This window comes from Salvelinus namaycush, chromosome 36 (genome assembly GCF_016432855.1).
Source record: "Salvelinus namaycush isolate Seneca chromosome 36, SaNama_1.0, whole genome shotgun sequence".
In the NCBI taxonomy this organism is placed as follows: Eukaryota; Metazoa; Chordata; class Actinopteri; order Salmoniformes; family Salmonidae; genus Salvelinus; species Salvelinus namaycush.
Genome location: NC_052342.1, coordinates 17,894,758 through 17,913,483, shown reverse-complemented (window position 1 = coordinate 17,913,483; position 18,726 = coordinate 17,894,758). Strand labels below are relative to the sequence as shown.

The following is an 18,726-nucleotide window of genomic DNA, read 5'->3' as shown; positions in this document are numbered from 1 at the left end:
GGCCCTTGCAGGGCAAGGGAAACAACTACTTTAAGGTCTTAGAGCAAGTGACATCACCGATTAAAACACCGCTAACCAGCTAGCCATATCACACCGGTTACACACACACTTAAGCTTTCAGTCAAACAATGACCATTAGAGCAATGAGAAGTTATTATTAGTTATAAACTGGGTGGTTCGAGCACTGAATGCTGATTGGCTGACAGCCGTGGTATATCACACCGTATACCACGGGTATAACAAACTTCTATTTTTACTGCTTTGATAACCTTGGTAACCAGTTTATAATACTAATAAGGCACCACAGGGGTTTGTGATATATGGCCAATATAGCACGGCTAAGGGCTGTGTCCATATATCACATCCCCTCGGGCAATTGGTTAGTTGTCTTATATGACTGTGACAATGTGTTTCTCTCTCAGGGGCTAAGTGTGAGAGTGACATAGATGAGTGTGACTCGGCACCCTGTCAGAATGACGGTCTCTGTAAGGACGGCATGGGAGACTTCCTCTGTCAGTGTAAACCTGGCTTTGTAGGTATGGAGACGTCACAACAACTACACACTGTCCTCCACATCATGACTGTCCACTGTCCTCCATATCATGACTGTCCACTGTCCTCCATGTCATGACTGTCCACTGTCCTCCACATCATGACTGTCCACTGTCTTCCACATCATGACTGTCCACTGTCCTCCATGTCATGACTGTCCACTGTCCTCCACATCATGACTGTCCACTGTCCTCCATGTCATGACTGTCCACTGTCCTCCACATCATGACTGTCCACTGTCCTCCATGTCATGACTGTCCACTGTCCTCCATGTCATGACTGTCCACTGTCCTCCATGTCATGACTGTCCACTGTCCTCCACATCATGACTGTCCACTGTCCTCCATGTCATGACTGTCCACTGTCCTCCACATCATGACTGTCCACTGTCCTCCATGTCATGACTGTCCACTGTCCTCCACATCATGACTGTCCACTGTCCTCCATGTCATGACTGTCCACTGTCCTCCATGTCATGACTGTCCACTGTCCTCCACATCATGACTGTCCACTGTCCTCCATGTCATGACTGTCCACTGTCCTCCATGTCATGACTGTCCACTGTCCTCCTCTTCATGACTGTCCACTGTCCTCCACATCATGACTGTCCACTGTCCTCCACATCATGACTGTCACTGTCCTCCATGTCATGACTGTCCACTGTCCTCCATGTCATGACTGTCCACTGTCCTCCATGTCATGACTGTCCACTGTCCTCCACATCATGACTGTCCACTGTCCTCCATGTCATGACTGTCCACTGTCCTCCATGTCATGACTGTCCACTGTCCTCCTCTTCATGACTGTCCACTGTCCTCCACATCATGACTGTCCACTGTCCTCCACATCATGACTGTCACTGTCCTCCATGTCATGACTGTCCACTGTCCTCCACATCATGACTGTCCACTGTCCTCCATGTCATGACTGTCCACTGTCCTCCATGTCATGACTGTCCACTGTCCTCCATGTCATGACTGTCCACTGTCCTCCACATCATGACTGTCCACTGTCCTCCATGTCATGACTGTCCACTGTCCTCCACATCATGACTGTCCACTGTCTTCCATGTCATGACTGTCCACTGTCCTCCACATCATGACTGTCCACTGTCCTCCATGTCATGACTGTCCACTGTCCTCCATGTCATGACTGTCCACTGTCCTCCACATCATGACTGTCCACTGTCCTCCATGTCATGACTGTCCACTGTCCTCCATGTCATGACTGTCCACTGTCCTCCTCTTCATGACTGTCCACTGTCCTCCACATCATGACTGTCCACTGTCCTCCACATCATGACTGTCACTGTCCTCCATGTCATGACTGTCCACTGTCCTCCACGTCATGACTGTCCACTGTCCTCCATGTCATGACTGTCCACTGTCCTCCACGTCATGACTGTCCACTGTCCTCCTCTTCATGACTGTCCACTGTCCTCCTCTTCATGACTGTCCACTGTCCTCCATGTCATGACTGTCCACTGTCCTCCACGTCATGACTGTCCACTGTCCTTCATGTCATGACTGTCCACTGTCCCCCACATCATGACTGTCCACTGTCCCCCACGTCATGACTGTCCACTGTCCTCCATGTCATGACTGTCCACTGTCCTCCATGTCATGACTGTCCACTGTCCTCCTCTTCATGACTGTCCACTGTCCTCCACATCATGACTGTCCACTGTCCTCCACATCATGACTGTCCACTGTCTTCCACATCATGACTGTCCACTGTCTTCCACATCATGACTGTCCACTGTCCTCCACATCATGACTGTCCACTGTCCTCCACGTCATGACTGTCCACTGTCCTCCTCTTCATGACTGTCCACTGTCCTCCTCTTCATGACTGTCCACTGTCCTCCACATCATGACTGTCCACTGTCCTCCACGTCATGACTGTCCACTGTCCTCCACGTCATGACTGTCCACTGTCCTCCACGTCATGACTGTCCACTGTCCTCCACGTCATGACTGTCCACTGTCCTCCTCTTCATGACTGTCCACTGTCCTCCTCTTCATGACTGTCCACTGTCCTCCATGTCATGACTGTCCACTGTCCTCCACGTCATGACTGTCCACTGTCCTCCATGTCATTACTGTCCACTGTCCCCCACATCATGACTGTCCACTGTCCCCCACGTCATGACTGTCCACTGTCCTCCATGTCATGACTGTCCACTGTCCTCCTCTTCATGACTGTCCACTGTCCTCCACATCATGACTGTCCACTGTCCTCCTCTTCATGACTGTCCACTGTCCTCCACATCATGACTGTCCACTGTCCTCCACATCATGACTGTCCACTGTCCTCCATGGCATGACTGTCCACTGTCCTCCACATCATGACTGTCCACTGTCCTCCATGTCATGACTGTCCACTGTCCTCCTCTTCATGACTGTCCACTGTCCTCCATGTCATGACTGTCCACTGTCCTCCATGTCATGTCTGTCCACTGTCCTCCACATCATGACTGTCCACTGTCCTCCACGTCATGGCTGTCCACTGTCCTCCATGTCATCACTGTCCTCCACATCATGACTGTCCACTGTCCCCCACGTCATGACTGTCCACTGTCCTCCATGTCATGACTGTCCACTGTCCTCCATGTCATGACTGTCCACTGTCCTCCTCTTCATGACTGTCCACTGTCCTCCACATCATGACTGTCCACTGTCCTCCACATCATGACTGTCCACTGTCTTCCACATCATGACTGTCCACTGTCTTCCACATCATGACTGTCCACTGTCCTCCACATCATGACTGTCCACTGTCCTCCACGTCATGACTGTCCACTGTCCTCCTCTTCATGACTGTCCACTGTCCTCCTCTTCATGACTGTCCACTGTCCTCCACATCATGACTGTCCACTGTCCTCCACGTCATGACTGTCCACTGTCCTCCACGTCATGACTGTCCACTGTCCTCCACGTCATGATTGTCCACTGTCCTCCATGTCATGATTGTCCACTGTCCTCCTCTTCATGACTGTCCACTGTCCTCCACGTCATTACTGTCCACTGTCCTCCATGTCATGACTGTCCACTGTCCTCCACATCATGACTGTCCACTGTCCTCCACGTGATGACTGTCCACTGTCCTCCATGTCATGACTGTCCACTGTCCTCCACATCATGACTGTCCACTGTCCCCCATGTCATGACTGTCCACTGTCCTCCATGTCATGACTGTCCACTGTCCTCCTCTTCATGACTGTCCACTGTCCACATCATGACTGTCCACTGTCCTCCACATCATGACTGTCCACTGTCCTCCACATCATGACTGTCCACTGTCTTCCACATCATGACTGTCCACTGTCTTCCACATCATGACTGTCCACTGTCCTCCACGTCATGACTGTCCACTGTCCTCCACATCATGACTGTCCACTGTCCTCCACATCATGACTGTCCACTGTCCTCCACATCATGACTGTCCACTGTCCTCCACATCATGACTGTCCACTGTCTTCCACATCATGACTGTCCACTGTCTTCCACATCATGACTGTCCACTGTCCTCCACATCATGACTGTCCACTGTCTTCCACATCATGACTGTCCACTGTTTTCCACATCATGACTGTCCACTGTCCTCCACGTCATGACTGTCCACTGTCCTCCACATCATGACTGTCCACTGTCCTCCACATCATGACTGTCTACTGTCTTCCACATCATGACTGTCCACTGTCCTCCTTATCATGACTGTCCACTGTCCTCCACGTCATGACTGTCCACTGTCCTCCACACAGACACATCTTCTTTAAGGATTTGTCAGACATTCAGTAGCCTGGGTGCTGTAGGCTGTTTCTGCTTTGCCAAAACCTTTGTCTGGCAACAAGGCTGCATTTAGTACTATTTAATGGCAGATGTGTGTATATGTGACTGACTGCTGGTGCTCTGTCCTGTCCCAGGTTCTCTGTGCGAGGCAGAGGTGAATGAGTGTAGCTCCTTCCCCTGTCTGAACGAGGGAGTGTGTGTGGACGAGATCAACCAGTACACCTGCAGCTGTGCTGACGGCTTCACAGGTGGGATCACTCTGCCTCGCCTCCCTACCAGACTCCTTGGGCACTTCAGTTACCTGTATTCATTATTGCATGAACATTGCATGAATATACTGCAGAGGCAGCCCCTTAAACATTTAAATTAAACCTTGCATTTGTAATAATCACAATGCCACATTTTATGCAACTACTGCAGAAGGTAAAACGTGTAAAATGATCACATGGCAAATTATTTATTTAATTTAAAACTATAATTATCATAATATGCCAAATAAAAATATTGTACTGCTAAAGGCAAAACCTACAAAACATATTTTTTGAGCAACATCCACAAAATGTTTTAATTTATACAGCAAACATTCAATCCCAGCAATGGAATTAATTGATTTCTCCAGTACTCACGCAATAAGGGGTTATGATCAAAAATATGATATTTTGCCTTATGATCAACAATACGACAACAGCTTCAACCAGAGGGGACTGCTCCCCTCAGTTCAGTTCCACCAAATTTGGCCAGACAGCTGGATTATGGAACACCCTGCCAACCAGCGTTAGAGAGTGCTGTACCTTTGTTATATGTAGCTTATAGGCAAACCAGTCATGTGAACATTAAGACATTCTGACTCTTAAGATGTCACATACTGTAGGACCAAGGGACATTTAAACTCGGATGTAGCGTTATCATTATATAGTCTATTGTTGTATATTTGGACTATTAGATATTTGTATATCTATATCTATATCTCTCAATATATATATATATATATATATATATATATATATATATATATACACTACCGTTCAAAAGTTTGGGGTCACTTAGAAATGTCCTTGTTTTTGAAAGAAAAGCACATTTGTCCATTACAATAACATCGAATTGATCAGAAATACAGTGTAGACATTGTTAATAATGTAAATGACTATTGTTGCTGGAAACGGCTGATTTTGAATGGAATATCTACATTAGCTAATCCAAGTTTATCATTTTAAAAGGCTAATTGGGATTCGCGACTCCGGGATTGGCCTAGAAGGCCAGCATCCCGGAGTCGCCTCTTCATTGTTGACGTTGAGACTGGTGTTTGCGGGTATAATTTAATGAAGCTGCCAGTTGAGGACTTGTGAGGCGTCTGTTTCTCAAACTAGACACTCTAATGTGTCATCCATTCACCTACTCTGCGTCTCACAAAGACACAATGCAATGGCATGTTGTGCATGGTCCGTGAGAAATAAACAAAGAAATAAATCTGATCTTTTTCCTTTCTGTCTTCTAGGTTCTCGTTGTGAGCTGGAGATAGATGAGTGTCTGTCCAGTCCGTGTCTGAACGGGGGTGTGTGTGACGACCTGCTGGGGGGGTACTCCTGCACCTGCCTCCCGGGCTACTCTGGTTACCGTTGTGAGGTCAACGTGGATGAGTGTAACAGCGCCCCCTGTCTGAATGGAGGGACATGTCAAGACGCGGTCAACAACTTCAGGTAACAAGGAGGAACAACAGCCGACTGCTGTCAACCAACCAAGCAGTGGTGTACTTTTATTTATTTATTTTTTATTATACATAATCTTTTGCATATTTATGTTTTATTTATGTGGAAAATATGTATTGAATTGTTTTCAAACTTGAGATTTTAGTGAAATATGGGTGGGACTTCAGTCAGTTATTCAGCATTTGTAAGGCTTAAAAGAATATGTTTGTGTATGAAGTGCACTGAACAGGTATATATGACAGTCTTCTCTCTCTGTATGCAGGTGTCAGTGTGTGGAGGGCTACCGCGGCAGGCTGTGCCAGGTGGATGTTGATGAGTGTCAGGCTAACCTCTGTATCAACGGGGCCACCTGTATAGACGGACCGGGCTCCTACACCTGCCGCTGCCCTCCTGGGTTCAACGGAAGCAGGTGTGAGACAGGTATAGACGCCATGGAGGAGGAGTAGAGAGAGGGGGATGAGTGGAGGAGGAGAGAGAGTGGGATGAGTGGAGGAGTAGAGAGAGCGGGATGAGTGGAGGAGGAGTAGAGAGAGGGGGATGAGTGGAGGAGGGGTAGAGAGAGGGGGATGAGTGGAGGAGGGGTAGAGAGAGGGGGATGAGTGGAGGAGGAGTAGAGAGAGGGGGATGAGTGGAGAAGGGGTAGAGAGAGGGGCATGAGTGGAGGAGGAGTAGAGAGAGGGGGATGAGTGGAGAAGGGGTAGAGAGAGGGGGATGAGTGGAGGAGGGGTAGAGAGAGGGGGATGAGTGGAGGAGGGGTAGAGAGAGGGGGATGAGTGGAGGGGGATGAGTGGAGGAGGGGTCGAGAGAGGGGCATGAGTGGAGGAGGAGCAGAGAGAGGGACATGAGTGGATGAGGGGTAGAGAGAGGAGGATGAGTGGAGGGGGATGAGTGGAGGAGGAGCAGAGAGAGGGACATGAGTGGAGGAGGGGTAGAGAGAGGGGGGTGAGTGGAGGAGGGGTAGAGAGAGGGGGATGAGTGGAGGGGGATGAGTGGAGGAGGGGTAGAGAGAGGGACATGAGTGGAGGAGGGGTAGAGAGAGGTGTATAAATGTTGGTACAATTTGAAGTTATTAAAATAATAAGTACAAATAAATAAAAAAGCTATTGCTGGAACCAACGAGTCTGTTGCTCAACCAGGAGTGGTTTATTTTTCTTACCGAAATGATTCAACAGAAAGTAAATGTGAGGTTTCACTACTCATTGGAGGCATTGGTGCCGAACGTCTGGTTGTCTAATCGAAGGAAATTGCTTTCTTAAAGTTTGATTTCACAGCCTAATGGACTGGTCTGGTCCTTTTTCCTGGATCAATATCTATTTAATATGAATCAACAACTGCTCCTTTACTTAAAAATCCATTTTCATACACACATCATTTCTGGCCCTAAACACTTTTTCTCCTTCTAACCTCAATGACCTGGAAACTGCTCTTCTATTTACACCTAAAACTTTTTCATAATAATTGTAATGTTTATTTCACTCATTTACGGCCTAAACATTCTCTTCCCTTCAGAGATGTCGACCTCATTCAACCTGGATTTTGAGGTGTCAGGTATCCATGGTTATGTAATGATGGACGGGGTGATGCCTGCGCTGACGGAGATCACGTGTACGTTCTGGATGAGGTCATCAGACACCACCAACTACGGCACGCCCATCTCCTACGCCGTGGAGGAAAGTGACAACGCCTTCCTGCTCATAGACTACAACGGGTCAGTACTGACACACACATACAGGGGAACATACGTTTTCATGTACGACTAGGATGGATATTTGTTTATTTCTGTTTTTGGAACTAGTTGTTAATCTAGTCCACACAAAATGCTCTCTCTCTCTCTCTCTCTCTCTCTCTCTCTCTCTCTCTCTCTCTCTCTCTCTCTCTCTCTCTCTCTCTCTTCTCTCTCTCTCTCTCTCTCTCTCTCTCTCTCTCTCTCTCTCTCTCTCTCTCTCTCTCTCCCCCTCCCCCTCCCTCCCTCCCTCCCTCCCTCCCTCCTCCCCCTGCCCAGGTGGGTCCTATACATCAATGGTAAGGAGCGGATCACAGATTGCCCGGCGGTTAACACGGGTCAGTGGCACCACATTGGGGTGTCATGGCGAAGCTGGGACGGTGACTGGAGGGTCTATATCAACGGAAACCCCTCAGATGGAGGGAAAGGCCTGTCAGTGGGCAGCACCATCCCAGGTGTAGTGCTATCCTCAGCCTGCTCATTCTACTGTATCATCTTAGTACCTCATTGAGTCCTCATAGTCTGCTGCTGAACTCAAAGACTAGTGGTTAACCTCTGAACCTTGACCCTGCCTTGCAGGTGGAGGGGCATTGGTGCTGGGCCAGGACCAGGACCAGAGGGGCGAGGGCTTTAACCCGGTGGAGTCCTTCGTGGGGTCCCTCAGCCAGCTCCACATTTGGGACAGAGTTCTGGACCCACAACAAGTAAATCACACTGACACACACACATTCAGACTGTCCTACTGCTTTATAACCTGAAACACACACTCAGACTGTCCTACTGCTTTATAACCTGAAACACACACTCAGATTGTCCTACTGCTTTATAACCTGAAACACACATTCAGACTGTCCTACTGCTTTATAACCTGAAACACACATTCAGACTGTCCTACTGCTTTATAACCTGAAACACACATTCAGACTGTCCTACTGCTTTATAACCTGAAACACACATTCAGACTGTCCTACTGCTTTATAACCTGAAACACACATTCAGACTGTCCTACTGCTTTATAACCTGAAACACACATTCAGACTGTCCTACTGCTTTATAACCTGAAACACACACTCACAGACAAGAACAGTAGCTGGTGTGTCACTATCTGAATAGAACTACTAGCTTGGTTAGCAGATCTGTTTCTGTTATAGAACTTGTTTTTCATTGTCATGATAATCATGCTTGACACACAAAAGAGTTGTCTCAAGCAGAAAGATACTGTTGTCCAGGCTACATAACTACAGTATATGAACTAGCAACTGGCTCTCCAACTTTTCTAGCATGAGAGCTACTTTTTTTAAATTAAACATGTCACGAGCTACTGATTTTCTTCTAGGTTTCAAATAGGCACATTCTCCTCTTCTCTTCTCCCCTGCAACTCTTCCCCAGGTCCTTCGTATACAAGCGAAAGTAGTGCACTATGTGTTCTGTCAATATACCTGGTATATATTTTCCCAAATTCTGTTCTCAGTTTTATTTTTCACTCTTAAAATTGTTCACAGAGAAAGAACAAAATTGAATGTTCTGAGTCCATGTCAATGCTTAACCTTTCACTGCAGTGGGCTAAATCAGGGTCACACAGAGTGTTTCTTGTTAGTCTTAAACAAATCTACTTTGAAACAAAAGTATACACCTCATACACATGGTTATGGGCTTAAAAAAAAGAGGACACCTGTACCATGTCAGATATAGAGGTGAAATGTATTACATTTGGACTTTGCATCCCAATATTACACTTTATACACATCACAGAAGACTGAAATAGAGAAACACCAGATTTTTGCATATTTAAAATAAAGTTGATTAATTATGAAATTATGAAAAATATGAATAACATTCCACCCATGAGGCCACTAGGTCATTTGACAGCAGGAAAGGGATACATCACATCAGAAGACGTTTTTTTATGTCCGGAAGAAAACAAAACCCCAAAATATATTTGTGTGTAATTCCCCTTTAATTGCTCATCTAGACCTTTAATGTGCAGGTCTTATGATGGTTCTGTACTGCTGCTGCTCTTTTCATGGCAACGTTTGAAAATAACAAATAATAGATACAAATTATATACTTACTGATGATATGTTTCTGCCAGGTAAGTCTACTTTGGTTAACATTTAATTGAGAAGGTTTTCGGGAAAAGTATTTCTGTCAACCCACAAGATAGTTATCACATAAACTGGCTTCACACAGAGTGATAAACAATGGTAAACCACATAGACAGGGGCAATATTGCTGGAAATTAATTGGCAGATATTGTGTTAGGTTTGGCTTTTTAATCCAATAGTGGCTAACCGGGGGTGGGATCATGTCAGTGTTGCATTGGTCAGATAGAAGCTGGGAGCTTGCAGTGTCTGATACTTGTCAGATTTGTTTATGACAGTCAACATCAAATCCAATCAAATTTTATTGGTCACAAACACATGGTTAGCAGATGTTAATGCGAGTGTTGCGAAATGCTTTTGCTTCTAGTTCCGACAGTGCAGTAATATCTAACAAGTAATCTAACAATTCCCCAACAACAACCTAATCCACACAAATCTAAAGGGGTGAATGAGAATATGTACATATAAATATATGGATGAGCGATGGCTGAGTGGCATAGGCAAGGTGCAATAAATAGACATGTGATATAAATAATGTAAGATATGTAAACAGTATTAAAGTGTCATTATTTAAAGTGGCGTTGTTTAAAGTGACTAGTGATCCATTTATTAAAGTGGCCAGTGATTGGGTCTCAATGTAGGCAGCAGCCTCTCTGAGTTAGTGATTGCTGTTTAGCAGTCTGATGGCCTTGAGATAGAAGCTGTTTTTCAGTCTCTCGGTCCCAGCTTTGATGCACCTGTACTGACCTCGCCTTCTGGATGGTAGCGGTGTGAACAGTGGCTCGAGTAGTTGTTGTCCTTGATGATCTTTTTGGCCTTACTATGACATTGGGTGCTGTAGGTGTCATGGAGGGCAGGTAGTTTGCCCCCGGTGATGTGTTGTGCAGACTGCACCATCCTCTGGAGAGCCTTACGGTTGTGGGCGGAGCAGTTGCCGTACCAGGCTGTGATACATCCCGACAGGATGCTCTCGATTGTGCATCTGTAAAAGTTTGTCAGGGTTTTGGATGACAAGCCAAATTTCTTCAGCCTCCTGAGGTTGAAGAGGCGCTGTTGCGTCCTCTTCACCACACTGTCTGTGTGGGTGGACCATTTCAGTTTGTCTGTGATGTGTTGGCTGAGGAACTTAAAACTTTCCACGTTTTCCACTGCTGTCCCTTCAATGTGGATAGGGGGGTGCTCCCTCTGCTGTTTCCTGAAGTCCACGATCATCTCTTTTGTTTTGTTGACATTGAGTGTGAGGTTGTTTTCCTGACACCACACTCCGAGTGCCCTCACCTCTTCCCTGTAGGCTGTCTCGTCGTTGTTGGTAATCAAGCCCACTATTGTTTTGTCGTCTGTAAACTTGATGATTGAGTTGGTGGCATGCATGACTACGCAGTCGTGGGTGAACGTGGAGTACAGGATGGGGCTGAGCACGCACCCTTGTGGGGCCCCAGTGTTGAGAGTCAGTGAAGTGGAGATGTTGTTTCCTACCTTCACCACCTGGGGGTTGCCCGTCAGAAAGTCTAGGACCCAATTGCACAGGGCAGTTGAGACCCAGGGCCTCCAGCTTGATGATGAGCTTAGAGGGTACTATGATGTTGAAAGTTGAGCTGTAGTCAATGAACAGCATTCTTACATAGGTATTCCTCTTGTCCAGATGGGATCCAGTTTGCGGTGGAAAATGTGACAATTACATATACGTTCATACTCAAACTCATAGGCGGGCTGTAAGCTACTGGTAGCTCGCGATCGACCTGTTGGAGACCCCTGAACTAGCATGTGTGGATACTTCTGTCGCGAAAAAATGTCAACGCCTGTGTATCTTTAATGCTGCCGGCTTTAAAAAGCATTAAAAAAAGTTCTGTCTAATTTACTTGTACAGTTGAAGTCGGAAGTTTACATACACTTAGGTTGGAGTCATTAAAACTAGTTTTTTAACCACTGTCTGTTTACAGACAGATTATTTCACTTACAATTCACTGTATCACAATTCCAGTGGGTCAGAAGTTTACATATACTAAATTGACTGTGCCTTTAAACAGCTTGGAAAATTCCAGAAAATGATGTCATAGCTTTAGAAGCTTCTGATAGGCTAATTGACATAATTTGACTCAATTGGAGGTGTACCTGTGGATGTACTTCAAGGCCTACCTTCAAACTCAGTGCCTCTTTGCTTGACATCATGGGGAAATCAAAAGAAATTAGCCAAGACCTCAGAAACAAAATTGTAGACCTCCACAAGTCTCGTTCATTCTTGGGAGCAATTTCCAAACGCCTGAAGGTACCACGTTCATCTGTACAAACAATAGTACGCAAGTATAAACAGCATGGAACCACGCAGCCGTCATACCTCTCAGGAAGGAGACGTGTTCTGTCTCCTAGAGATGAACGTACTTTGGTGCGAAAAGTGCAAATCAATCACAGAACAACAGCAAAGGACCATGTGAAGATGCTGGAGTAAACAGGTACAAAAGTATCTATATCCACAGTAAAACGAGTCCTATATCGACATAACCTGAAAGGCCGCTCAGCAAGGAAGAAGCCACTGCTCCAAAACCGTCTTAAAAAAGCTAGACTATGGTTTGCAATGTCCTCTGTCCTCTGGTCTGATGAAACAAAAATAGAACTGTTTGGCCATAATGACCATCGTTATGTTTGGAGGAAAAAGGGGGAGGCTTGCAAGCCGAAGAACACCATCCCAACCGCGAAGCACGGGGGTGGCAGCATCATGTTGTGGGGGTGTTTTGCTGCAGGAGGGACTGGTGCACTTCAAAAAATAGATGGCATCATGAGGAGGGGAAAATTGTGTGGATATATTGAGCAACATCTCAAGACATCAGTCAGGAAGTTAAAGCTTAGTCGCAAATGGGTCTTCCAAATGGACAATGACCCCAAGCATACTTCCAAAGTGGTTGCAAAATGGCTTAAGGACAACAAAGTCAAGGTATTGGAGTGGCCATCACAAAGCCCTGACCTCAATCCTACAGAAAATTTGTGAGCAGAACTGAAAAAGTGTGTGCGAGGCCTACAAACCTGACTCAGTTATACCAGCTCTGTCAGGAGGAATGGGCCAAAATTCACCGAACTTATTGTGGGAAGCTTGTGGAAGGCTACCTGAAACGTTTGACCCAAGTTAAACAATTTAAAGGCAATTCTACCAAATGCTCATTCAGTGTATGTAAACTTCTGACCCACTGGGAATGTGATGAAATAAATAAAAGCTGAAATAAATCATTCTCTCTACTATTATTCTGACATTTCACATTCTTAAAATAAAGTGGTGATCCTAACTGACCTAAGACAGGGAATTTTTACTAGGATTAAATGTCAGGAATTGTGAAAAACTGAGTTTAAATGTATCCGGCTAAGGTGTATGTAAACTTCCGACTTCAACTGAATGTGTGTGAACCACCAATCATTTTCTGTACCCCTGTCCCATGAAGTGACCTCCATATTTCTCTGTAGATCAAGATCCTAGCCAGCACCTGCCCAGGGAAAAACATCAGAGGCAACGTCCTGGCCTGGCCTGACTTCCTCAATGGGGTGGTGGGGAGAGTGAAGACTAACCCCAACTGCATCTTCTGCGCTGGTGAGGGACAAATATAGGATCAGCTTACACTGGCCAAGTCCTAACCTTATCCATAGGCGGAGGGGACACAAAACATTTTAAATCAGTGTGTAGGAAAACATTAACTCACTCCATTCTCCTACTTCATGACATTTGTGTTTGTCAGACTGCCCCCAGCTAGAGAATGCAGTGCCTCACCTGCGTGCGTCCAGTCCAGCGGTCAGTCCCGGGTCTCAGACGCAGCTGTCCTGTGTTCCTGGCTTCTACCTGGTGGGGGAGCCGCTGCTGCAGTGTCACAACAAGGGAGAGTGGAGCCACGCCCTGCCCCGCTGTGAACGTGAGGGACCATTAGTTACACATGCACAGACACTCTCACTGTACACACACACACACACACACACACACACACACACACACACACACACACACACACACACACACACACACACACACACACACACACACACACACACACACACACACACACACACACACACACACACATGCAGCAGAGGTTACATTTGAGTCATCTATGTCCATAAGCATGGCCTCAGTAATAGCGTACAACCATCCAAAAGCAACAAACACCAAAACCATTTCAACCCCAACATTTCCACCTATCTGACCTGTGTACTGTCTATCTATAGGAGTATCAGATGGGTTTATACCATTTCCATTCATAACCAACCATTTACCTTGTAACCTGTGTATATCTACCTGTATAGGAGTGAAGTGTGGTTCTCCTTGGCCCCTGGAGCATGGTCTGTTCCAGGGTGCCGACTACCATGCAGGCAGCTCTGTGGTGTACCAGTGTAACCCAGGGTTCTACCTGCTGGGGGACGCCAAGGTCCTCTGTACCAACAGTGGGAAGTGGGGAGGCAACCCGCCCGCCTGCCTGGGTAAGACTGAAACTGACACAGTGGATGAATATAAATGGCATAAACGGTGTCATACTCACACTATTTGCATCATACAATTCATGTATATCTACCGTATTTAGAGTGTATGTCAATGAATACAATGTTTTCAAACAGAGCAGAGTATAACGACATGCGTGTGTCCATACAGATGTGGATGAGTGTGCACTGGGCTCAGACTGTGATGAACACTCCAGCTGTCAGAACACAGACGGCTCCTACACCTGCACCTGTATCCACCCCTACAGCGGAGACGGGAAGAACTGCACAGGTAACACACACATACTGTAACATACTCTAGGCCTGGTCCATACCACCTGAGCCAAAGGTTTTCCATGGTCATGGTCAGTTCATGTGGTCAGGAAAATCACATTTCCCCAACAATTACATTCTTCCTAGTTATAGGACAAGTTTCAGAACCTCTTCGCTACAGTACTGTATAGCAATGCCTCTTGTGCCTTACTGCTTCATCATCAAACATCTACAGTTCACCTCTGCCAAACGTTTTAATCCATTCATATCTGCTGGCACTTCAAGGTGCAGGAGCTACAGTATCAAACCTTTTTTCTCTGTATGTATGTTATCAATCTAGAACCAGTGAAGTGTGAGAACCCGGGGGCTCCAGAGTTCGGCTATAAGGACGGTATTAACTTCCTGATGGGAAGTGAGGTCGTGTTCACCTGCGAGGAAGGCTACGAGCTGATTGGCTCATCTCACGTCCAATGCCTGGAGACAGGAAGCTGGAATGGTGTTTTCCCGTACTGCAGAGGTATAGAGGACATCAACATGGTTATATGTAATATATGCTGTAGCGATAATGATAATCATGATATAATCATAATATATGGCATGCCCTACTCAAGTGTTCTGCTTGGGTTTCTATATCATCTCAAAAAGAATCTTGTTTTCACATAATGCTTTGTTGTCACTATCAGTAGAGATCCAGCATGGTTATGTACGATATGATAATGTTTCCAGAAATACCCAGTTTCATGACAGTCCATTTACATTTGAGTAATCTAGCCCTCTTATCCATGAGGTACTTAGACAACTGTATAAATCACACAATTATCCTCATTATGCCCATCAAGCCTTCATAGCTCTCAGATCTGCCTAACCAAAGCCTTCAGTGACAGCGGTTATAATGGAGGCTTGATGTTGGGTAACGAGCAACGAATGCTAACTGTTTGTTTTTATCCTGAACACGCATACTCTCTCTGTCTCTCTCTCTCTGTCTCACTCTCTCTCGCTGTCTCACTCTCTCTCGCTCTCTCTCTCTCTCTCGCTGTCTCACTCTCTCTCTCTCGCTCTCTCTCTCTCGCTCTGTCTCTCTCTCTGTCTCTCTGTCTCTCTCTTTCTCTCTCTCATTGTCTCTCTCTTTCTCAAAATCAACTGGCATATAAATGTCCTGACCCTCACACAAACACGTGTGTGTGTGTGTGTGTGTGTGTGTGTGTGTGTGTGTGTGTGTGTGTGTGTGTGTGTGTGTGTGTGTGTGTGTGTGTGTGTGTGTGTGTGTGTGTGTGTGTGTGTGTGTGTGTGTGTGTGTGTGTGTGTGTGTGTGTGTGTGTGTGTGTGTGTGTGTGTAATGGGTGATTATGTGCTGTGCAGCTGGCTCTTTGTCTGCCCTGTACTGTTGAAACAGAATCTTTCTACTGCACCGTTGGCAGGGCCGGCTGAAAGGCCTCTGGACCGGGTCGCTGGCCACTGGATCTATCCCTAACCCACACAGGCTCTAGATCTATCCCTAACCCACACAGGCTCTGGATCTATCCCTAACCTACACAGGCTCTGGATCTATCCCTAACCCATACAGGCTCTGGATCTATCCCTAACCCACACAGGCTCTGGATCTATCCCTAACCCACACAGGCTCTGGATCTATCCCTAACCCACACTGGCTCTAGATCTATCCCTAACCCATACAGGCTCTGGATCTATCCCTAACCCACACAGGCTCTGGATCTATCCCTAACCCACACAGGCTCTGGATCTATCCCTAACCCACACTGGCTCTAGATCTATCCCTAACCCACACAGGCTCTGGATCTATCCCTAACCCACACAGGCTTTAGATCTATCCCTAACCCATACAGGCTCTGGATCTATCCCTAACCCACACAGGCTCTGGATCTAACCCTAACCCACACTGGCACTGGATCTAACCCTAACCCACACTGGCTCTGGATCTAACCCTAACCCACACAGGCTCTGGATCTATCCCTAACCGACACTGGCTCTGGATCTAACCCTAACCCACACAGGCTCTGGATCTAACCCTAACCCACACTGGCTGTGGATCTATCCCTAACCCACACTGGCTGTGGATCTAACCCTAACCCACACAGGCTGTGGATCTAACCCTAACCCACACTGGCTCTAGATCTAACCCTAACCCACACTGGCTCTAGATCTAACCCTAACCCACACTGGCACTGGATCTAACCCTAACCCACACTGGCTGTGGATCTAACCCTAACCCACACTGGCACTGGATCTAACCCTAACCCACACTGGCTCTAGATCTAACCCTAACCCACACGGGCTCTGGATCTATCCCTAACCGACACTGGCTCTAGATCTAACCCTAACCCACACTGGCTGTAGATCTAACCCTAACCCACACTGGCTGTGGATCTATCCCTAACCCACACTGGCTCTAGATCTAACCCTAACCCACACTGGCTGTGGATCTATCCCTTACCCACACTGGCTGTGGATCTATCCCTAACCCACACTGGCTCCAGATCTAACCCTAACCCACACTGGCTCTGGATCTAACCCTAACCCACAAGGGCTCTAGATCTAACCATAACCCACACTGGCTCTGGATCTAACCATAACCCACACTGGTTCTGGATCTATCCCTAACCCACACGGGCTCTGGATCTAACCCTAACCCACACTGGTTCTGGATCTAACCCTAACCCACACTGGTTCTGGATCTAACCCTAACCAACACGGGCTCTGGATCTAACCCTAACCCACACTGGCTGTGGATCTAACCCTAACCCACACTGGCTCTAGATCTAACCCTAACCCACACTGGCTCTGGATCTAACCCTAACCGACACTGGCTCTAGATCTAACCCTAACCCACACTAGCTCTGGATCTAACCCTAACCCACACAGGCTGTGGATCTAACCCTAACCCACACTGGCTCTAGATCTAACCCTAACCCACACTGGCTCTAGATCTAACCGTAACCCACACTGGCTCTAGATCTAACCCTAACCAACACGGGCTCTGGATCTATCCCTAACCGACAATGGCTCTAGATCTAACCCTAGCCCACACTAGCTCTGGATCTAACCCTAACCCACACTGGCTGTGGATCTAACCCTAACCCACACTGGCTCTAGATCTAACCCTAACCCACACTGGCTCTGGATCTAACCCTAACCGACACTGGCTCTAGATCTAACCCTAACCCACACTAGCTCTGGATCTAACCCTAACCCACACAGGCTGTGGATCTAACCCTAACCCACACTGGCTCTAGATCTAACCCTAACCCACACTGGCTCTAGATCTAACCGTAACCCACACTGGCTCTAGATCTAACCCTAACCAACACGGGCTCTGGATCTAACCCTAACCAACACGGGCTCTGGATCTATCCCTAACCGACAATGGCTCTAGATCTAACCCTAGCCCACACTAGCTCTGGATCTAACCCTAACCCACACTGGCTGTGGATCTAACCCTAACCCACACTGGCTCTAGATCTAACCCTAACCCACACAGGCTGTGGATCTAACCCTAACCCACACTTGCAGTCTTATGAAAGCCTTGCAGGGGAACCTAGCCTGAGTGCCAGTCTGTTTGTGCTATCATGCATGGTTTGGCATGACAAGAGGTTGACATGATAGCACTTAACCCCCCACAACAACAGCTCCCCAGGCACACAGTGTGGCAACCCCCTGCGCCTCTCCCCCAAAAAACTGTATGTGTGGAGGGGTTGGGTTAAAAGAGGAAGTAACATTTTGGTTAGACCTTGTGCGCAATTGACCAATTAAGTGATCTTAATAAATATTATGGATAGATACATGTCAGTACATGGACAACGACTCCCAGTATATGGACAACGACAGAGAGACGTATCTTGTCAGTATATCCATAATCTTTGATTAAGATCACTTAATCAAACGAGGCTAAGAACCTTCTGGAAGGAGTTTAGTAGACCTGATCAGCCCTACATGGTATTGTGTTCTTCTCCAGCCCTCTCGTGTGGAAGGCCCTCTGTCCCAGAGAATGCTGTGATGAAGGGCACCAACTTCACGTTTGGAAGCAAGGTGACTTTCAGGTACTACCGTCAGCCATTTACAACAAGTGTCACGCTGACAAAGTAGACCATTTAGACACAACAACAATATGAATT

At 46.8% G+C, this 18,726-nt stretch overlaps 1 protein-coding gene across 1 annotated transcript in view; it reads left to right on the top strand.

The window, feature by feature from the left end:
- Positions 1-18,726, top strand: part of LOC120030287 (sushi, von Willebrand factor type A, EGF and pentraxin domain-containing protein 1-like) — a 93,560-nt gene that overhangs the window by 28,585 nt on the left and 46,249 nt on the right. Inside the window, exons 12-24 of the mRNA XM_038975623.1 lie at positions 423-536; positions 4,478-4,591; positions 5,839-6,040; positions 6,312-6,469; positions 7,559-7,757; positions 8,052-8,227; positions 8,352-8,476; positions 13,325-13,448; positions 13,594-13,764; positions 14,153-14,326; positions 14,496-14,615; positions 14,937-15,113; positions 18,567-18,651. Of these exons, the coding sequence (XP_038831551.1) occupies positions 423-536; positions 4,478-4,591; positions 5,839-6,040; positions 6,312-6,469; positions 7,559-7,757; positions 8,052-8,227; positions 8,352-8,476; positions 13,325-13,448; positions 13,594-13,764; positions 14,153-14,326; positions 14,496-14,615; positions 14,937-15,113; positions 18,567-18,651 (1,939 nt within the window). The remainder of the gene's footprint in view (positions 1-422; positions 537-4,477; positions 4,592-5,838; positions 6,041-6,311; positions 6,470-7,558; positions 7,758-8,051; positions 8,228-8,351; positions 8,477-13,324; positions 13,449-13,593; positions 13,765-14,152; positions 14,327-14,495; positions 14,616-14,936; positions 15,114-18,566; positions 18,652-18,726) is intronic.